General features: G+C 44.6%; 1 protein-coding gene across 1 annotated transcript in view; it reads left to right on the top strand.

Annotated features, from left to right (window-relative positions):
- Positions 1-19,193, top strand: part of CFAP61 (cilia and flagella associated protein 61) — a 140,856-nt gene that overhangs the window by 103,200 nt on the left and 18,463 nt on the right. The window contains exons 20-24 of the mRNA XM_067293896.1: positions 947-1,121; positions 8,234-8,526; positions 12,977-13,304; positions 14,073-14,164; positions 17,060-17,265. Of these exons, the coding sequence (XP_067149997.1) occupies positions 947-1,121; positions 8,234-8,526; positions 12,977-13,304; positions 14,073-14,164; positions 17,060-17,265 (1,094 nt within the window). The remainder of the gene's footprint in view (positions 1-946; positions 1,122-8,233; positions 8,527-12,976; positions 13,305-14,072; positions 14,165-17,059; positions 17,266-19,193) is intronic.

Genomic DNA, 19,193 nt, shown 5'->3' with positions numbered 1-19,193 from the left:
ACAAAATCCCTCTTATTTTAGAAAGTTGTGTTTTACTGCAGAAAGAATTTTAAAGTGTCATTTAAAAGTCCGTATCAATCAAATAACTGCAGAGATCCCTCAACTGTGTATTTATGCACTTCTGCTGGTTGTTGTGAAGTCCCTCGCATTTGCATTTTGCCTCTGTTGTTATTTGCTTGCTCTGGCACTACTGTTTAAAATGGTCCCTTAAGGGTAATGGTGTTGAACAAGTGCGAGTCTCCTGGCAGCCAGTATCCATCGCTGTTCCTTGCAGGAGCATGGGAGCACACCGGCCTTGAACGCGCGACGCGTGTTTTTTGCTGTGCCATTCTCTATTACCCACTATTTTTAGCCCAAAGGCAGTTCATTTGCAGGAACACGTGCGTCTTCCTGGCGAAACGCTGTCAGCATTTTTTAAAGCATTACAAAAAGTGAATTAGACCTAGTAGACTGCTTGAGCTCTTCTTGCATGAGGCCACGGGAAGAGGGACCCCAGCTAGATTTCGGCAGCCTTCCTGCAGTCGCAGGCTCCGTGCCTGGCTGTCGTGCGAGCCACCCTGCCTCCTGCTCGCTGCGCCACCGAGACCAGCCAGCTGCTGGTTTGCAGACTTCTCCCAGGCTCTACCAAATGTTCTTCTGAAATGAAGTACATACGGGGGAAAGGCTGAAACTCGCCGTCTCTTCTCTGTCCCTTAAATTGTGTGTGTTTGGAAAAAAAAACACAGCAAAAATTGGTGAAGCCTTGCAGGTCTTTCAAGAGCCTGCATGCCTCTGCAAATGCCACGCAAAATCTGGAATACACCCACGCATCCGTGTACGCATGCCTACGTGCGTGTGTTTGCTTGAGCTAGCGCTGAGCTAGTCTCCCCGTGACCACTTCTGCGTTTGCTACTGCCCAACGTTAGGAAGGGTTAACACGTGTCACGTATTCTTTCCTCTGCGCCAGGTCCCGTGTCCCACCGGAGCAGACATCAGTAAACTCCCCACGAACAGAGAAGTCGCGAGGAGACGTCCGCAAAGGTACGCGGGGAAGGTGCCTTCCAACCTTTTCGTTCTGCGCGACGATCAGGACTGCTCGAAGGCGACGCGCTGGCTACAAGAAAACATTGTCAGTGCGGAAGGTAAGGGTTTTGGTAAACACACATGCGCATTTGCGGAAACGTTTTCGAGGCTTATTGTTCGCTTAATTCCATGGTATAATTGGTGCCTGATTAATTCGAACAAAGTCTTTCATCTGCTGTGCTTTGTTTTCCAGATTAATTTACAATTTGTTGTCATTTTTGATACCCAGCATATTTAGCTAGGAAAAGGAGGCTTGAGATAGATTAATTATCTATAATTATTATATAAAACAGAATGAGTCCCAAATGCAAAGCTGGCTGGAGTCATTAATTAGCCAACTAAATAATAATTTAATTAGTGATGTGTTTTTCTGTTGTATAGAAAAATGTCTAGACTTGAGGCATACCACAAAGAAAAGAGATCTGTATTAGGAGGTGGGTTTTTTCAGTATTTGTCATCTTTCCGTTCAGTTACATCAGTTACAGAGTCTCACGCAGAACTGCAGGCTCCCAACGTTTTTTTATTAACCATGAAAGTCACACATTTATGCAAATTTTTACCCATCATATTTGTAGTTCCTCAACCTGTTTCTATAAGTAGTAGTCTTTGACTTTAAAAAAAAAAAAAGGTTATTTTACTGGAGTCTTCTACATTTGTATGTGCATCGTTCATATGTTCGTTAGTTGAAGGAATGTATATGCTGTAGAAAATACCTGGAATCACCCAGGTTTCCAAGTTAAACTCTTTCAACTACAGAAAAAGAGATCAAGGAGTAAAATGAACTGGCATGACATGAGTGGTGTGTACCACATATGAGCTGGGGCACTTCCGAGGAGGAAAGCTATAGAAATTTATAGAAATTACGAGTGACTGATTGCAACAACTGAGTTTCCTAAAGGCGTAGTGTAGCCTTCACTGACTCGTCTTCAGTTGTAAACTAAATCCGCAGCTCCTGATGAGGTCAATCTGGAGGGACCTTTTAGAGACGTGGGCTGCGGGACACTTGGTGCCACCCCCTACTTCCCCACCCCAGCTCCAGTTCCCTCTCATTTCTCTTCCCGCCTTATGTCCCCTGCTGCTGCAGACGTAAATTATAAACCGTGCTGAACTGGAGAAGTCCCTCTCCACCCTCTCCAGTTTCCTATCTCCGTTTCTGTTCTTCACCACTCTGCTTCTTTTTCTGCTTATATTTCTTATGAATCTTGTTCTTTCGGACTTAATCATAGCTCTGCCTAAGATATCTACTCTATCTGAAAAACAAGTGTGCTTTTCAGCAGCTAGCCTATTCTGGAGGTGAAATCTAATAAGCGCCTGGGTCGGGGAGATGTGGAAGCAGGGCTCCTGGTGAGTTCAGCAATTGCCTTGGACGTCTGTCAGCTCTCTGCAGGCCACGCGATCACGTCTGCTGGGATGGCTGCAGTTTTGTGCTTCCGTTTCGTTTCCATCTCTACAATTCTCCCCGTTTTGCCTTCAATAAACAGGAGGGATATTAATCCCACCTCATGTATTTCTGGTGTTCAGATCTCACCCAAACTTTGATGTACTGTTTGTCAAATTCTACTAACTTACTTTAAAAATGTTAGCATTCAGAGTTTTTCAGATAATATTGGATATTAAAAAAATAGGATATGCATATGTTTAATTTAAGAAAGAAAATTAACTGGCTAGTAAAACTGTATTATACTGATTATTGTAGGTGCACAGAAATACACATTTCATCCTTCCACTTCAGGTATAATAATAATTCTCCTCGACTTGTACTCAGTCTTCTTCCCATACAACTTTCTTCCACTTTGTGCTACTCTTATTCAGCTATTTACTGTTTTTATCGAAATTTGTCTTGAGCCCGCTGTGTCAAGCCATGGGTTTTTTTGGCATGGGGAGGGTGCCTTATTCAACCAGTAGTTAAGTGTGTTTTGGGATCCCGTAGGATCAAACCCCTGAGAGAGCTCGGGCAGAGGAACACCCAACGTGGGAGCTTGGGCAGCTCCAAGAGGGAAGGAGGCAGCGTGGGCCAGTGCTGGGCTTGCTTGGGAGCCGATCTCTGGATGCCTGAGGAACTTTAGAAAAAGAAAGTCAGCTCCGGAGGTCTGACCCTTCCACGCCAACATCCTAGCTGAGCTGTGGGGGGTCAATTTTTAAGTCAGGTACCTAGAGTGAGGCTTAACAGTTAGCCGAGATAACTGACACCAGTCCATCTGGGCTTCTTAGTCAATGGCAAGAGATCCTAGCAGAGGTCCACATGCATGTCGAGTTTGGTTTCTGCTCTCAACTACCCCCAGCTACACAGCGAGCCGAGGAAGAAAAGCCCCAAATCAGGGAGTGTGAATATTCCTCCCGTGGTTCTGGAGGTTTTTAAAAGGAAAGTGTTAATCATTGAATTTTAACAATTTGAGTCTCACTAGGCTAATTGGATGAAATCTTCGTTTGGTAGCACTGATTTTGAGAGCAGCTTTTAATTAAGAGTTAAGGTAGGGGTTTTAATTGCTTTTCCTCCCCTCTGCGAGCGCTGGAAGCGGCTCCGCTCTAGCCGGAGTCGGCGGATGCTTTTTGACGGACGTCAGGCAGAGCGGGATCAGCCTCGTGGCACACACGGGCGCGGGAACGGCTTGGCAGGACGCGGCGGCCGGCCCCCCCCGGGATGGGGCCGGGGCTGGAGGCATCTGCCATCTGCTTCCCGGGGGTTTGCGCAGGCAGCTCCGGAAGGGCCTGCCGACACCGCGCGCCCAGCAGCAGGGCGAGCGCCAGCCCTTGCGGCCGGCGCTGCCGCTCCTCTGACGAAACCCAGCCGCCTAATGCATGTAACCTATTATAGCTGTAATTGCGACTAATTGAAATGCATCTCCTATTAGCTCTGCACTTTCCATGAAAATAAAAAAGTAGGATGGGAGTAAAGTCAAGAACGAAACTGCTTTAATGGCCCAAAATGGAGCAATTATTTTTTTCTCTTTACCTAAACATAGTTTACTGCCTTATTAAAAGCATGTTTGTAGGAATACTATCGCATTAAAATTCCAGTGCATGAATCACCAACCAGAGCCACAGTTGCTTTAGCTAATACTGGTTTTCTCCTTTAGCTTTTGCAAACCAAAAAAGATTCAGGTCATGCTGGGGTCATTGAAATCTTGTGCTTCCACTTATGGAAAATGAATGATACTGTTCTGCAGCAGAACGTTGGCATTCTAGTAATAAATGATAAAACTACTCTAACAGTCTTTATTTATGGCTGCTTTTTTCCATGGAAGATTATTATGTTTACTCGTAGATAGATACATTTCCATGCAGTTAAGTAATAAAGGCATCTTGAGGAATCGCTATCTGTCCGGTGAACATAATTTCAGTCCATAATGAATATCTGTAGTTCCTAGACTACTAGCACTGTAATCTAAAAGGCCACTAATACTGTAATAAGCAGAAACCGTAAATTGTTGATTTACAAGAGGTCAGTAAAGGAGCATTGCTTTCCTTAATCTAATGTAGTTGTATTTAATATTACCATATAAAACAGAATTTTAATTTTCCTTGAGAAATGCAGGGCTTGAATTTGATCTTGTATATACAGAAATGCCAACGTATAATACCTCTGAAGAAGCTTATTCTGCCAAATGGCTCAGCTCTCAGTCGCCCAGGCTTGCGTGCCTTAGTCAGAACGAAGCTTTGCTAGGCTGTGTCCTTGCTAAGCGCTTCTCACTCCCCTTTTCCAGCCGCTGCATCCTCTTCGGCTGCTCATGTTCTTCACCTCTCGCTAATTAAGAATGTCTAAATGTAATGTGAGATTGTCAGCATACGCATAGCGTGTTCTTACCTGCATTATTAGCACATTAGGTTATTAAAAATGAATATATCAAATTTCACCTTTCACCGCTGCTTCTGTTTATTTACTTCTTGCATTACACCCTGCCGCAGCAGTGAAAGAACGGATCAGTCTCACTTCTTCCTTCCTTTTTGGCTCTCTGATGAGGACAGTCCTGCCTGCAAATAGGTGTCCTGGCAGCTCTGAGCAACTGAAAGGATTCTTCCGGCTTGAAAAGTCAACTTAGCAACTTTACACATTGGACAGAATTCTCATTATCACACATTATACATATTCTGTATTATATTTATGAAAGCAGTAGAGTCTCTTTCTTCTTATAATTTCAGATAAATACATTTTTGCAAATAAAATTGTTCTGTGTCTCTAGTCACTCACGTGAACAGTAAAAATATGCTTTCCATCATTTCTGAACATATATAATCATGGGGCAAATCTTTTCTCTGACCATTATGAAGACATATGTTTATTTGGCAGCTACAAGTAGCCAAACAGATGCGGACAAAAAAATAACCTTCTAGTTAAAGGGGAATAATAGAATATGCTAGCAATGTTAACATTACTGTTCCCGGGAGCTAGAGCTCTGTGAAGTCTCCGTTTAGTATTGCTCTGTGTCTCACACAGTATAACATGGTTCCAGGGAAATTAGTTTAGCCTATGAAATAATAAGATTTAGGTTGTAGGGGATGCTGTCACTTGTAGCGAGACCTAAATGCCAATGCCGAGAGAGACGTACGAGTTAGTTGCATGAGGCACTCTCTTACCTTCTCATCACTGCTTACCGCGGTGCCAGCAAGGAAAACAAGCCCTGCCAAAAATAAAGATCAAGCCATGTGTGTAGGAAACTCAACTGTGGGTCCAAATTCTGGTCGCAGTTACTGCTACATAGTCTGAGGGTGGCCAGTGCCAGCCGCTCTTTATGTCAGTTAAAAGCCATTTCTGAAACACCTCACGTGTTTCAACACTTTTTTAGTACATTCCTCCCTACACGTTTCCTTCAGTGCCAAACCACGGGCTATTTTCATAGAGACCACAGAGAAACTTTTGCCATATCATCCCTCTTCCCATAGAAGGCCATATTTCCACTGTGTTATCCATCAACTTCCACCTGAGCCTGGACAAGGCTGGCGTGGCCTGGGGTTTATGCATCGGCTTTCTTCTGGTTTACGGACATCACCTGGAAAAGCAACACTAGGGCATTTTTAGCTGTCCCGCAATTCCCATTCTCTCACTTCCATGCTGGAGTGTATGATGTCCTCTACTGCAAGCACGTTCACATGTCGGCTTGCATAGGTAGGGCTCTATTATTTCCTGTTTCTGCCGAAGTTTTCCCAGAGCGCGATGAATGCACCTGCTGCCCAGCTGCTCTGCCCAGGTACAGGACAGCAAATGCACTGTGAAGATGCCCTTGGTGCATCCTTGTGCATATTGACGGCGCAATGCAGAGCACCTTTGGGCACCAGCCAGGGTAAGCGTGCGGAGCTTTTGCAGCACGTCTTCCTGACGCTTGCTAGAAGCTGTGAACGTATCGCATAGATGGAGCATGGCTACGTTGCATGCATTTCTTGAAAGTGCTGGACAGACTGCACACCAGCGCTGTATGGCCTAGGGGCACATGCAGACACTTGTGATTTCTGGTTACGGGATGGTTTGGTAGTGGCTATGACACAGTGGGTCTCATCAGGCTGCCATGCATCTGGAAATCTTGCAAAAACATGGGAAGTCCTCAAAATCTGAATGGAGAACGTTTGAGTGCAGAAGACAGGGTTATATGCATGAAACCAGAGACCTGCGTTAGTCTTTGGATAGATCCCATGAGAGTTAGACTAAATAGACTCACCTTGCTCCAAAAGATGTCAGAATCATGCCCTTAAGTTGCATATTTCACCTCATGGCTATGAAGGGAGGCTGCAATGAGCCTCTCAGAAGTGGACACACAAAGTCAGATGAGATGACTCTTACTTCCACTTCAAATGCCAAAGTCCAGAGTTGTAATCTCAGAATAATCACTCAACTGCAATATAAGGAAGTGCCTAAAATCCCTGGGTATCTCGGTTCTGCTGGTACCTTTCTATAGGCTCTGTATATGTTTCTTGGCATACCGCAAGACCTGAACACGTAGGAGCTTATGGGTCTTATGAAGGCCTGGCCGAATTCACAGGCTGGGTGCTCCTCAGCCCGCCTTGGCCTTGCAGCTTGGGGCGAGCTGTCCGAGGGGTCGGACACAGCACAGAACCAGAGCTGGGGGTTGTGTGACTGCCTGCTTCTGCATGCCGGGTGTATCCACGGAGGAGCCTGGAGGCCTGGGTTCCGTTCTCCCCTCGCTTGGGGAGGAATTCAGCTACAGGCCTCATGGCAAAGCATCCGAACCACCAGGAAAGCAGTTCCCAGTCCATCTTGCAGGAGCTGTTCCGTTCTGCATAGATTATTTGAAGGCTTAGTTGATCACAGAGCAGAAAAATGCTGTCTATCCTGAGCAGGGGGACAGAAGGAACAAGGAGGAGAGAAGCAGGTTTCAGTCCCTGCTCAGAGGAATGTTTACATGTTTTATATTAAACCATCCTTAGATAAAACACCTAAATGTTCCGGTGTATCCTGCCTCCCTTGCCCCCAGGAGGGCTTTAACCATTAGGCTGCAGAGTCACGTTATATTCGCGCAGAACCTCCTTCCCTCCCTTCCGCACGTCTTTACTCTCCTCTCGAACTATGCAGCGGGAAGGGGAACTGCTTCAGTAAGAGGATCTGCAAGATGCTGCCGTGCAGCCTGCCGCTTCGTGGTTACGGGCAGAAGAAGGGAGATTGCAAAAAGCAAGGCACCTGGGTACATCTGCATGGGTGTCAGCGTTGGCCTGAGGTCAAGCTTTTGCTGAAGGAAGCGGCAGCGCTGGTGACCTCCCATATTGCACGACGGCTTGTTTTCTATAACTTGTTCTTTCTGTAGTTTGCATTTCTTTTTCCTGTGTGATGAATTTAATTCGCTCCTGTTTCTCCCCTCTCCCCCCCCCAGTAAGTGCTTTGAATAAGCAAAATTGAGAAGGGAGAGGAGAACAAAATTAAAAAAAAAAAAAAAATCCCCCTAGAGGATTTTCAATCAAAATAATTTCAAATTATGGGGTCAGAATGAATGTCATACTTCTATGTGAAGTACTTGCCTACTTTGTGGGATGTTTTGTACAGATTCTTCACTAAATTATCTTAGCTACTGTTGCTAGGTAACATTATTTGCTTCATAGCATCAGAGAAATAAGAGGGTCAAAGAGAGCAATTTCATATTATTATCATCTGAGTTACACTAATAAGGTTTTCATTGTATGTCTTAGAAATTTTTCCCTGTTTTTGTTTTTTTTTTTTTTTCCCTAGGGAATGTCATTGTCTATGGGAACACAATTGACATTTACACCACAGTGGAAACCCTCTTATCTCTTGGAATTGATGGTTCTCGCATACATCTCGTGCAGCCTCCGCTTAGCTCGCACGTTACTTGCCTGAACAACAGCGCGATCGAAAGTGCCGTTGAGGAGGCGCTGGCGCAGGCCGGTGTGTCCGTCTATTACGAGAGCATCCTGGCAGAGTGGAGTGAAGGCGACCACCCGGGCCGCATGACGTGGGCTTCTTTCACGACTAACACAAAACCGTTTAAATTGCACTGCTCAGTAAGTATACGCTTTCGTTGTATTTCCTTCTGTTTTTTTAAGACAAAGACGGTCAGACTTAGCTAATCCCTCATTGGTTTATCTGTTTTCTCGTTGTCTCTAGAAGATTTAACGTTCGCTTGTTAATCTGAAGGATTGTTTTTTAAAAATCCAAATAAAACCGTTGTTGATTCCCTGGCTGATTTGGATTAAAATGTATTTAAGTCAGCTGACTCACAAATAGTTGTTCACTGATGAATGACAAATACTCTTAATTCATTTTCTAAATCATTCTAGAGATCCTTTTATTATTTAAATGAGTACAGTAACTCCTGCCTGTAGTTATGTGAATTCGATTAAGAATCTGAAATAAAGTCATACTAGAAGGCAATGATGTTAGGACAGAGGGGCCTACTGCGTAACTTAATTAAAATGTATTTTCGAACAGTTCTTTCTCTCTCTACATTTGTGACTGCATTTTTGTTCAACTACAGTATCAATAGCTTACCTACGTATATTACACACACACGAATGCATATGGCACCACGGGGAGATTTGGGTCAGTTTTTAACCTTTCCTAATGGGCAAAATAGGCCTACTTTCCCTTATTGGGCTAATCAGTGCGAGCGAGCACTTTTAGTAGGATCATTTCAAAACACGCATCCGAAGGAGGCCTTATGGCCATCTCAGAACATCCCCTCTGCGCGCCCACTCCTTTTGCGTCCTAATTCTGGAGAGGAAGGACCATGTGCTACCCCCCAAAAGCGCTCCAGGAGTAGGCGTTCCCTCCCAGCTCCCCTCCACTGGAAAGCTGTAAAACACTGCTTTTTTTCCAACCCTTTTCTTTTTAGTTTATGGATACCTAAATCTTTCCTGATGGAGGTGAAGACCTTGCATGGCATTTTTATCCCACTAACAGTCAGCTGACTTAGTTCTCTTTTCGGTCCGCTTATCAGTAGTCCCGGGATCTAGTAGTCTAGAGGTCTTGAGACCAGGCTGAAGCCCACGGCTTTGAACCTTTCATTCTCCCCAAACTTTCCTTCCATTCTCTCCTCCTATGCAGCTTTTCAGTTTCTCTCCTCTTTCCCTGAAATCCCTCTTTTTTTTATCGTTCTTCCCCAAAAATATTAAACTGGTTCTTGTTCTTACAACTTAACGTTCGTTGTCCTCACCACCTCCCCCTAAACTCCCTTTCTTTTCTCCGTCACCTTCTCCGTGTGACCTTTATCTCTTCTTCAGTGGCCCCGTTTCCTAGTCGTTCTTTTCTTCGCCCAGCGTCCCTGGTTATGGTTATGGTCCTTTCCTGTTACCGTCACTCTTCTCCATCCTCTAGGAAGAGGAAGGAGCAATTGCTTGTGACACGAGGGGCCGTGTCCTCTCCCGGAGCAGTTCAGCTGTCCAGCTGCCTTCTGCACGGAGAGCCACCTGCACGGGGAGGCTCGGCGGCGGAGGAGGGATCCCGTGGGGATTTGAGCCGATATCCAATGTTGATTTGGCACTTCTGGGGGGGCTTAGTTTGCTGAGACCTGCAGGACGAAAATGACAGGAGAAAATCTCCTCTTCCCCTAAAGCAGCCTCCTGCCTGCCTGCCTGCCTGCCTGCCTCCCTGCTCGCCCTCCAGGGCTGACAGATGGCTCCCAGCCCGGCGGCTGCAGCGGTCCCCTGCCACCCGGTCGGTGACGAGGTCCTGCCTGCCAGCAGGCGCAGTGCTGGAACGCGCCGGTGCACAGAGCGGCCCTGACCTCAGAGCTGCTACGTGGCCAGAACTCCTTTGACTACGCTTAGCTCATTCGATGTCTTGCACACACAAAAAAGCACAGCCTTCTGCTGCTGCATCTCCGTTTCAGCAGCGTTGCTGGACCTTCATGCTCTCTTCGCTTCCCTCTCCTACGCCTTTTCTTCTGGCAGCTCATCCAGTCAACCATCAGTGTCTGAAGCTTGCCTGAGTCCGTAGGAAGGTTCTTCAGTGGTGTTATTGGGCAGTACCTTTACCCAGGTCACAACTCTGTCCACCCTGAGGCGGACCACAAGGGAAGTATGTATTACTGACGCTGTTTTACCCTGATGCAGTTATGTCTCAGGCTGGTTGAGATGAAGGCAGTAGGACAGCACATGCTCCTCTGATAATTTCTTTCACCCTTTCCTCAGCCTGTGCAGCAATATTTCTTGATGGTAGACAGCAGCACTCATCTTGCTGTATAACCATTTTGAAAACGGAGGGCGCTGATTAAGGGGAAGACTCCTTATTAAGGGCCCGGAGCTTGGCAAAATGTACTGTAGCAACGAGGTGCCGTCAGTCTTCATCTCTATCCTTCGCAGACCATCTGACGGTGTAAAGTGTATCTCAACTTTGTCCTTATTACCTGTAACCCTGAATGTCTCCAGTCTCCACTCTTATTTCTCACTGTTTTGGGAACCTCTGTTCTCCCAGCTCTCGTCCCATCCTTTATAACATGCACCTAGGAAGAAGACATTGCTCATAGTTGTAGCTCTTTTCATGACACGGTGGAGGGGAGACCAAATAACTCCGTCTCTATAGCTTATGTTGGAAATATCAAATGCTCCCACAGCACCCTAAAACTCCAGCTCAGCTTTGGTCTTGTCTCACCCATTCCAAAAATAGCCCTTGTAGCTTAGTGCCGCCCGCTGGGGACCCCGATGCTGTGCTCAGGTGCTCGGCCCAGCAGTTGATCTCCACCCTCACTCAGGTTTAGGAGAACAGAAATCCTTGTGGTTTGCAGCTGCCCGAAATCTCTCTTAATACCAGATAAGTGCTAAACTGACAGTAAAAAGCAAGTATTCTTTAATACTAATGCAAGTCTTAAGATTTACTCTATGCGGAGACAGGCACAAAAACAAATTAAAGCTATACTTCGGTTTCGTTCCATGAAGTAATTCAGCTAAAAGGCTGCGACATCCGCTAAGATCCAGATTTTAGGCAGGATTGGTTTTGCTTCCCCCGCGCAGGCCGGTTTAGGACTGCGGCATTGAAATCTGCTTTCTCTGCTAGGTTCAAGCTGCCGTTTTCTGGTTTGCTCTACACCGGGAATCTCTCCCGCTTCTGTTGTCTAAAATGGCTTTTGGAGAGAGCAGCAAATACGGGGCAGGGACTGCTATGTGCTTGTGCCCCTCCGGCTCCGAGCTGGAACGATTCAACCTTACTGACCTGCTCCTCGTCTCTTATAGCTTAGAACTGGGACATCTCCAGGTGACATGAGGGTTTTACGTTCCCTAACTCCTGTCTCACCTCGACCTGAGGAGACACCTCTTTCCTTAGTGAGCACATTCTTGGTTCCAGATCTCAGCCTGGTTTTTGCCCCTCTAAAATCACTTTCAGACAAGGTAGCAAACCAAATAAATCACATATCAAGAGAAGCGTTGAATGCCTGCGATCCTAAGTCAACTGACAAGTTTCTCTGTCAACGCGCAGAGCCTACGCAGAGCATGCAAACAAAATGAGGAGCCATGTGGCGGGAGCCCGCGATCGTCCCTCTTGCAGGGTCTGTGTTCGCTTTCGGAGCAGCTTTGGGGGCACCTGGGACATTTCGCTTGCCGTGCTGTGGGCCCATCTGTTCCACACTGGTGCCTAACGTGTCAGATGAAATGGTGGCCACTTCCAGCGCTGCCTTCTTTGCGATGCTCGGCATGGTAGTGCTGCCCCGGACGTACCCCAGCAGTAACTAGGTGCAGGCTAATCTGCCGCCTAAAGCAAGTGTCATCCAGAGCTCGAGCAGTTAGAGGTGTGTTTCAGCCTTGACAAAGCTTGGATGTTCTTTCCAAAATTTAAGTCGCTGTTAAGTATAATAAATCTGACTGCTTTTCATTTTCCTGTAAATATTCGGTCCTTTTGCAACCCTCACAAATCTCTTGGCCTCCACAGCTTCCCTTGGCTTATGTTCTGCCTCTGCGCTTTGACTGAGGATGACATTTCCTCTTGACAACTTGAATTTCCTATCTTCTCATTTAATTGAATGTCCCTATTCTGGTAGCCATAGTAGCGTAGTTTGCTGGTAAACAGTTAGGTACAACAGTTCAAAAATTATTTGCAAGATGGAGTTAGCCTGCTAAAATGCAAAGTACATCATTACTTAGTTTTTCAATTGGGCTTAAGCATTTGAAAGAAAAAAAGCAACTTTTTAAAGAATTCCAGTCTATTTCATATATGCAAACTAACACAGAAAATATGCTAATCCACTCAGGCTATTTGAGATAGTTAATATTAGAGTTATTAAAATAAAATTAATCTAATTTACCAGAAGTAGATGAGTCTAGTTTCATATTTAATAGTTATAAATATGGGATCAGTAGGATATATCTGTGTATATAAAATCATGCTGTATTTCATGTTCTTGTTTGTAAAATAAATAACATTCAGAATGAATGTTTTTTCATTCAGAGTGAGGATTTTATTTATGAAACCAGCCAGTAACTAATGTGTAATAACCCACGCTTACTGACATCTTTTTTTTAGGCATTTTTTAGCTTTGCCAATAGGACGGTGGATTATGAAACCTTCAAGGCAATTAATGATGCTTGCCTTGTTTATGATGGAAGACTTGTGATTGATACCAATTTCCAAACTAATGACAACAGCATCAGGGCTGCAGGTCCCTTAACAAAGTTCTCCAATAGATACTTTGCAAATGAGTGGACTCACAGCAACTTCAGTTCGAAAGAGATCGGCTTCCACCTTGCTGTGTCTATGCTGAATCTCCTTGATCCAACCCTTGAGCCCCTTTCTGAGCCACAGAAAGACGTGGATAGACTCATCCCCCTGTACAAGGGGTGTAAAATTAAAGGTATGTCAAAATGGAGTTCTGCCATACTTTCATACCCTCTTCAGTATTTTCGCTGTTACACGGCAAAGGTAAGTTCATCTCACCTAAGTAGCCATCTAACAGCATCAGCCGAAGTCACCAAAGCTCCCTAATGGTCAGTGGCGCCTATCGGAGAGTGCCTCTAGGTGACACTGGGGAGCGATTCTGCTTGCATTAAGGGAAGGATGCATTTCCCCTTGGTATCACCCAGCTCAAGACAGCTAAAAGTTTTATCTCTATGCCAGATTATGTTCAAGTGAGAGGAATAGCAGCATCCAGAAAATGAGCCATGCTGTCTACTACGTGAGATCTCAGAGAGGTGGGATGAAGGGTTTGCAAGAATTCCATATTAACCGTTCTTCAGCTGTCTTTAGCTCCATAGTCTTATCTAGCATTTGCAAAAAATAAGCTTATATTTTAGATTTTTGCTAATAATGGACCAAGTTGTTCTTTCATTTATACTGCTGTGAATATGGAGTGATTCCAGTGAAAATCAGTATCTTTATTCCAAGTTCAAGATCAATAAAGCCATGATCAGAACTTTTCACTGTGTGGCTACTGCACCAGAATATATAAAAGTACAAAAAAATATATATATTTAGAACATGAACTCCACTTAAAAAAAAAGATCTTTGTTTCCTCTGTGATTTAGTGAATAAATACATGATTATGGGAGAGGGAGGGCAAGCAAACACTTTATTTTCCTTTTCTTTTATGATTGAATAAATCTAATCTTTTAATTTATGGCAGGAGGTGTTCTTCCAGGAGGTTATAATTACTTGCATGTTTCCAAACCAGAAATCCCTATGTGCTTGGACATACAACTTGCACAGCCTAATTATGTAAGTTATATTATTTAACTTTCCTTTGTTTTGCCCTCAGTTTTGAAAGATGTTCTTATTCAGAACACAAAACCAAAAAGAGATAGATACATAAGTATCACGCGTCTCAAAATATATCTTGAGTAAGGGCGGACATCAGCAGGTAGTTAGAGGCCTTCTGAGCTGGGACTCAGCAGCAGACTCTGGAATGGAACAAACTGCATTAAAGCAAGTCTCTATGTATTTAATGTAATTTAATTTACTTGTAAATTCACTAGCACATTGTAAATATAGTATAGATACAGATAAGATTAAAGCTACATCTGACCAAGCTCTTTACTTCAATTCTTTCTTCTTTTGCCATGAAATCTATCAAAATGTAACGATCCTTGAAGGCAGGAGGTAGCGACAAAGCCCTAAATCACCCAAACTCTTCATCACTACATGTGGCACTTCTTAGGATTCACACAGTTCCTCGATGTGGCACTGCAGCCTGACTGCTTGACCCTCTTTTTGGAGCTGGTGGCTCAGTGCCGTGCCTCTCTGGCCACCTCTGGAAGAGGTGCGCTCCGTACTTTGCTAGCAGAAAGCACCTAACGCTGCAACCATGAGTCGTCTTCCTTTGGACAGCAGAGAGAGAGAAGCGCGCTGTGCAGCTGCGCTACGTGGGAGAGTCTCCCACGGCACAAATGGGGAGAGGCTTCTCTTCCTGGAGAAGCGGATTTGTGAAGCAAGAAGACTTTAAGGCCAGAGAAGACCATGCCTCATCAAGCTCCTGCTTCATAGAGATTATAGCTTGTTCCTCGGGGATTTCTGCATCAAACTCATTCTTGTGGATGATCTAAAGAGTGTCTTTTAGAAGGCTGCTTCAGTGTTGATTTTAAAACTCAGATAGTAGCGATCCACAGAAAGAAGAGATCTTTTTAAAAAGGAACCCAGACTTTAGGAGGAAGAAGAAAAAATCAGAACGTGGCTCACCTTTTCTCCTAACTTCGCAGTCCAGGAAGAGCATTATGGGGAGAGGAAAGCCGGGTCCGGTGGCTCACGTTGCTGGCACATGACTATAGCATTCTGCTGCTGCACCTTGGATCGCCGTTTCCTATCCTCTTTTCAGGGGCTGCGTCGGGCAGCATCTTTAGAGCCACTCCAGAAACTTCATGTAAAGCCTAAAAGCCCTTCCTAAGAAAGAAATACGAGAAGCCGGTGAAGCATATTACCTGCGAGATGTGGAAATAACAAAGGTTACTGTAGCCTAGCAACAGATTTTTAAAAATATATAGAAAAGGAACATGAATACAGCTTTACAAAATAGCTTCGAGCCTTTGATCACCTCCCGGCGATGTGAGGTTTGAAACACAGTGTTATATTTCTGTCTTCCATTAATTTTACCAGCTGATTTAACCAGCTGAAATTTCCATGATTTAACCAGCTGAAGCTAAACACTACAGTTTGAGCATCAATATTATTATTCTGTTGTTAATAGCAATGTTAGTATTCCAGCAAGAGTCTGCAGCCCCTGCTCAGGTTAGCAAGGGGGTGTCGCTGTGCCGAGGAATATTCAGTTTATAAAGAGAAAAAGAGGCTGCCCGGGGGAGGCAGAACCACGAGGTGGAAGGCTGTGCCTGAGATTGCACCGTACGGGGTGGGGGGCGAAACGAAGACCAGCGCCGGTCTCCTGCACGGGGCACTGCGCGACCCGACTGGCAGCTTGCCAGGCTGCTCTGCGGGACTGCAGCGAGGAGACGATGGAAAAACCAGTGCGTGTAACCCGTGAAGCCTTGAATAGGCAGAACTTCTCGCGTCGATGGGAACAGTTTTTGTGGTTTTGTCGAAGCAAAAATATGCTCTTCAAATAGCTGATCAGTGTCGTATGTGTTTTTTATTTACATGTTATTATATATGTATTTATATATTTACATATATAAATATATTATGCCTATGCATATACATACACATATATATATATATACACACACATAAACACATGCACACATAGAGGCGATACTAATTCATCAGTAGTAAGGCTAGAAGATAGGCCCGAAGGAAACATCCTAGGAGATCAAGTTCAGCCTCCTGCAGCTGCAGGCAACCATCTAGCACGCGGTGCCACTTATAGCATTTATAACCTTTGCTGCAGAACTGGACAGGGTCCTTTTTGATGCTTTTTCCTGTTCCAGTAGGTCACCCCCCTCTGACTACCGGAAAACTTCTGCACAAAGCCAAAAAGGCTTGACTGATATGTGATAAATCTCTGGTTTAATATCAAAACATGTTTGTACCTGATTAATAGGGTGATGTGAACCTTCTGCCTGTGGTCATGTAGCTACAATGTGCCATAAATTTAGACTCTGCAGACATACCATATATATATATGTGTATATATATACACACACATATGCATATATATATTATATATACATATAGATAGAGAGAACGAGTGTAAGTATACCAGTGTGTGCTCGGTTCCGCAGGATGGTGCCCTGTAATAAGAAGTCATGCAATGTGCATGCAATAATACAGATACTGTGCAGTAAATTAGGATGAATAGGGTTCGATTCAGTAGCTTTAACAGAGGCATCCAGTGTTGTCTAAGATGCCCCAGGGCATCCCTCCCGGCCTCCAGCTGCTGCTCCAGCAGGTCCCCAAGGCTCCCATGGCTCCCCGGGTCACCGTCGTGCGCTGCGCAGTCTGCGCGCCGTTAACCAAGGCGCAAACCGCACTGCACGTCTGTGTGCCCAAACCGTGGCAAAAAAGGGCCTTGTTGTATAAATCGGGTTACCAGGAATGGACAGTCTTGGTTAAAAAAAGGGAATTGTGGATTTCGAGAACTGGCGCACATCAGCGCGGACACCCCGCCTGAGCCTGTACGTAAGCCAAGTCAGATGTCCACAGCTTCCCTTATGTTTGCTCTTCCAGGGGACGGAGATTATAACCGGAGAGGCAAGACACGGGAATTATTTCAGGCTGCATGTCAATGAATACAGTATGGTCGAATCCATCACCTGCTTCTCAAAGGAACCCCTTCCTGTCTCCAACTACGTTTGCTTGTACGGGCAGCATGAGCGTCTTCTCAACGACCTCTGTTCCCGCTGGAAGGAAAAGCTGATTACAGATCTTTACAGGTAGGAACTCAGCGTTGTGCACAAAATCTACATTCTGGCAGAATTACAGTTTTCTTCTATTACGGCTTATCATCTATTTTCCCTTAGAACTCCAACTAGTTTTTTAAAATAATTTTCCATTATTTAGCAAAATTATCAGTGGCAATGCAAGCTCTGAAGTCCTTCCTAAACAAGCTCCATCTCTGAGATTTATTTAGAGAAGCAGCAGTGGTTTGCTTCACCAGCTGTCATATGAGAGCCCATTTCAGTAGCTTCATAACTTCTGCTTCGACTGTTCAGTTGGCTTAATTCATCAAGCTGCCTGAAGGATCTTTTTTAATGAAGGTTCGTATTCAGGAATCATTTTTTAAAGTTTTTTAGTGATCTGAAATCGAATTCTTAAGCCACAGGCTTCTAGGAAGATTTAAATCACATATGATGATAGTCACACTGAGCAGCTTACCTGCTTATATGGTGATAAAACATCAAACATGAACTTTATCCTCTGGCCTGTGTTCTCTGTGTAACGACCCCAAGGGAGTTATTTTCACTTAAAATTAACGTTATAGCTGGAAGCCGTGTCAGGACTCTGTATACCTAATGGAGGGTCCCCATCCGACTTGCAGGATTTTCCCCTCGAAAGCAGGTCCCAGCAGCGAAGCAGGACTTGCAGGTTTTCTTACGCTGCTCCCCTCTGCCGCCTGCGTCTGAGCAAGGGCAGGGAGGCGTCCGGACTGGACGGTCTGAGGCCAAGGCAGGTTCTCTCAAGTAGTAGGAGACGGTAAATTCGCTTTTGGGAAAAAGCCTGGTTATCTCCAAGGTTTACGTGCCACCTCCTCAGAGAGAATTTTTCTTTGCTTTTGAAAATGCAAACTTAATTAAAGAAGTTATCATGGGCATTTGAAAACCCAGATCTATGTCTTAAAATCTGTGCTACTTCTCATGAATTTCATAGCTCAAAAAATTACCTGGCCTAAAACCTCCAGTTTGTTTTATTTCTTATGCCTCAGTGAAAGTAAGTGTTTTTGAGGTCAGGCTTGGCAAAGAACTCCCGGGTTTCATTCACGTGCTAGAATTCTTTGAGCATGTAGTTGAAATAGTAGGTAAAGAAGAACCGGCTGATACATCTTATTTTGATTTTCATTTAAGAAAATCCCTCCCAAGTGGTGTCTTGGGAACCTCAGTTATCACAGAAGCAAAGTACTGCCTTGCATAAACTGGTTTTGAGACAAAAAAAAAAAACAACACAGAAACAAACGGTAAATCTTCCTCATGATACAAGGCTGATCTGGCACCTTGAAAGTTTTTAAAGTTTGTTCAATATATTTACAACTGATTTGAAGAAAGGCATAAATGGCAGTAAAAATTTCAGATTAAACAGTATTATTTAGATCACTCAAGTCTGAGAGGAGCTTCAGAGGGGGCCAGTCTACGCTTTGTGAATATGAAGCACTGATGATAGCAAATGAAATGTAATAATGACAACTAAATAATTCACACAGGAAGCAATAATTCCAGCTACTCGTACACACTGGTATGAGGTTACAGTAAGTGGTGCACAGCTGATTCACAGACCTATTTTATGGATGTAGCATCTTCAAGTAAAAGCTTGATGTAAAGGATGCACCGTGGTCCAAGAGAAACTTTGCGTGATAGAAGCAACCCAGCGGTCCCAAAAAAATCTGGAAACGTGTAAACCAAGGTCTCACTCCTCGAGAGGTTTTAATGGCACAGTTCTCCGGAGGCGCAGTCGCGTTGCTCTCACTGAGAGTTATTACATGCCTCCGTAGCAGAACGAGGCACCTGGGATCTTGAGACGGGGACTGAAGAGCCCTTGAGTTCCTGCACCTCTTTCTCCAGCTTTTGCCCTTCTGCTGGTTCCACGGCGAAAATCTTCGCCAGAATATGGATGAGACATCGTACACTGACAAGGACAGAGAAATAAGAAT

This window comes from Apteryx mantelli, chromosome 3, assembly GCF_036417845.1.
Source record: "Apteryx mantelli isolate bAptMan1 chromosome 3, bAptMan1.hap1, whole genome shotgun sequence".
Lineage (NCBI taxonomy): Eukaryota > Metazoa > Chordata > Aves > Apterygiformes > Apterygidae > Apteryx > Apteryx mantelli.
The sequence above is the reverse complement of the archived record's forward strand: the minus strand, read 5'-3'. Positions and strand labels throughout refer to the sequence as shown.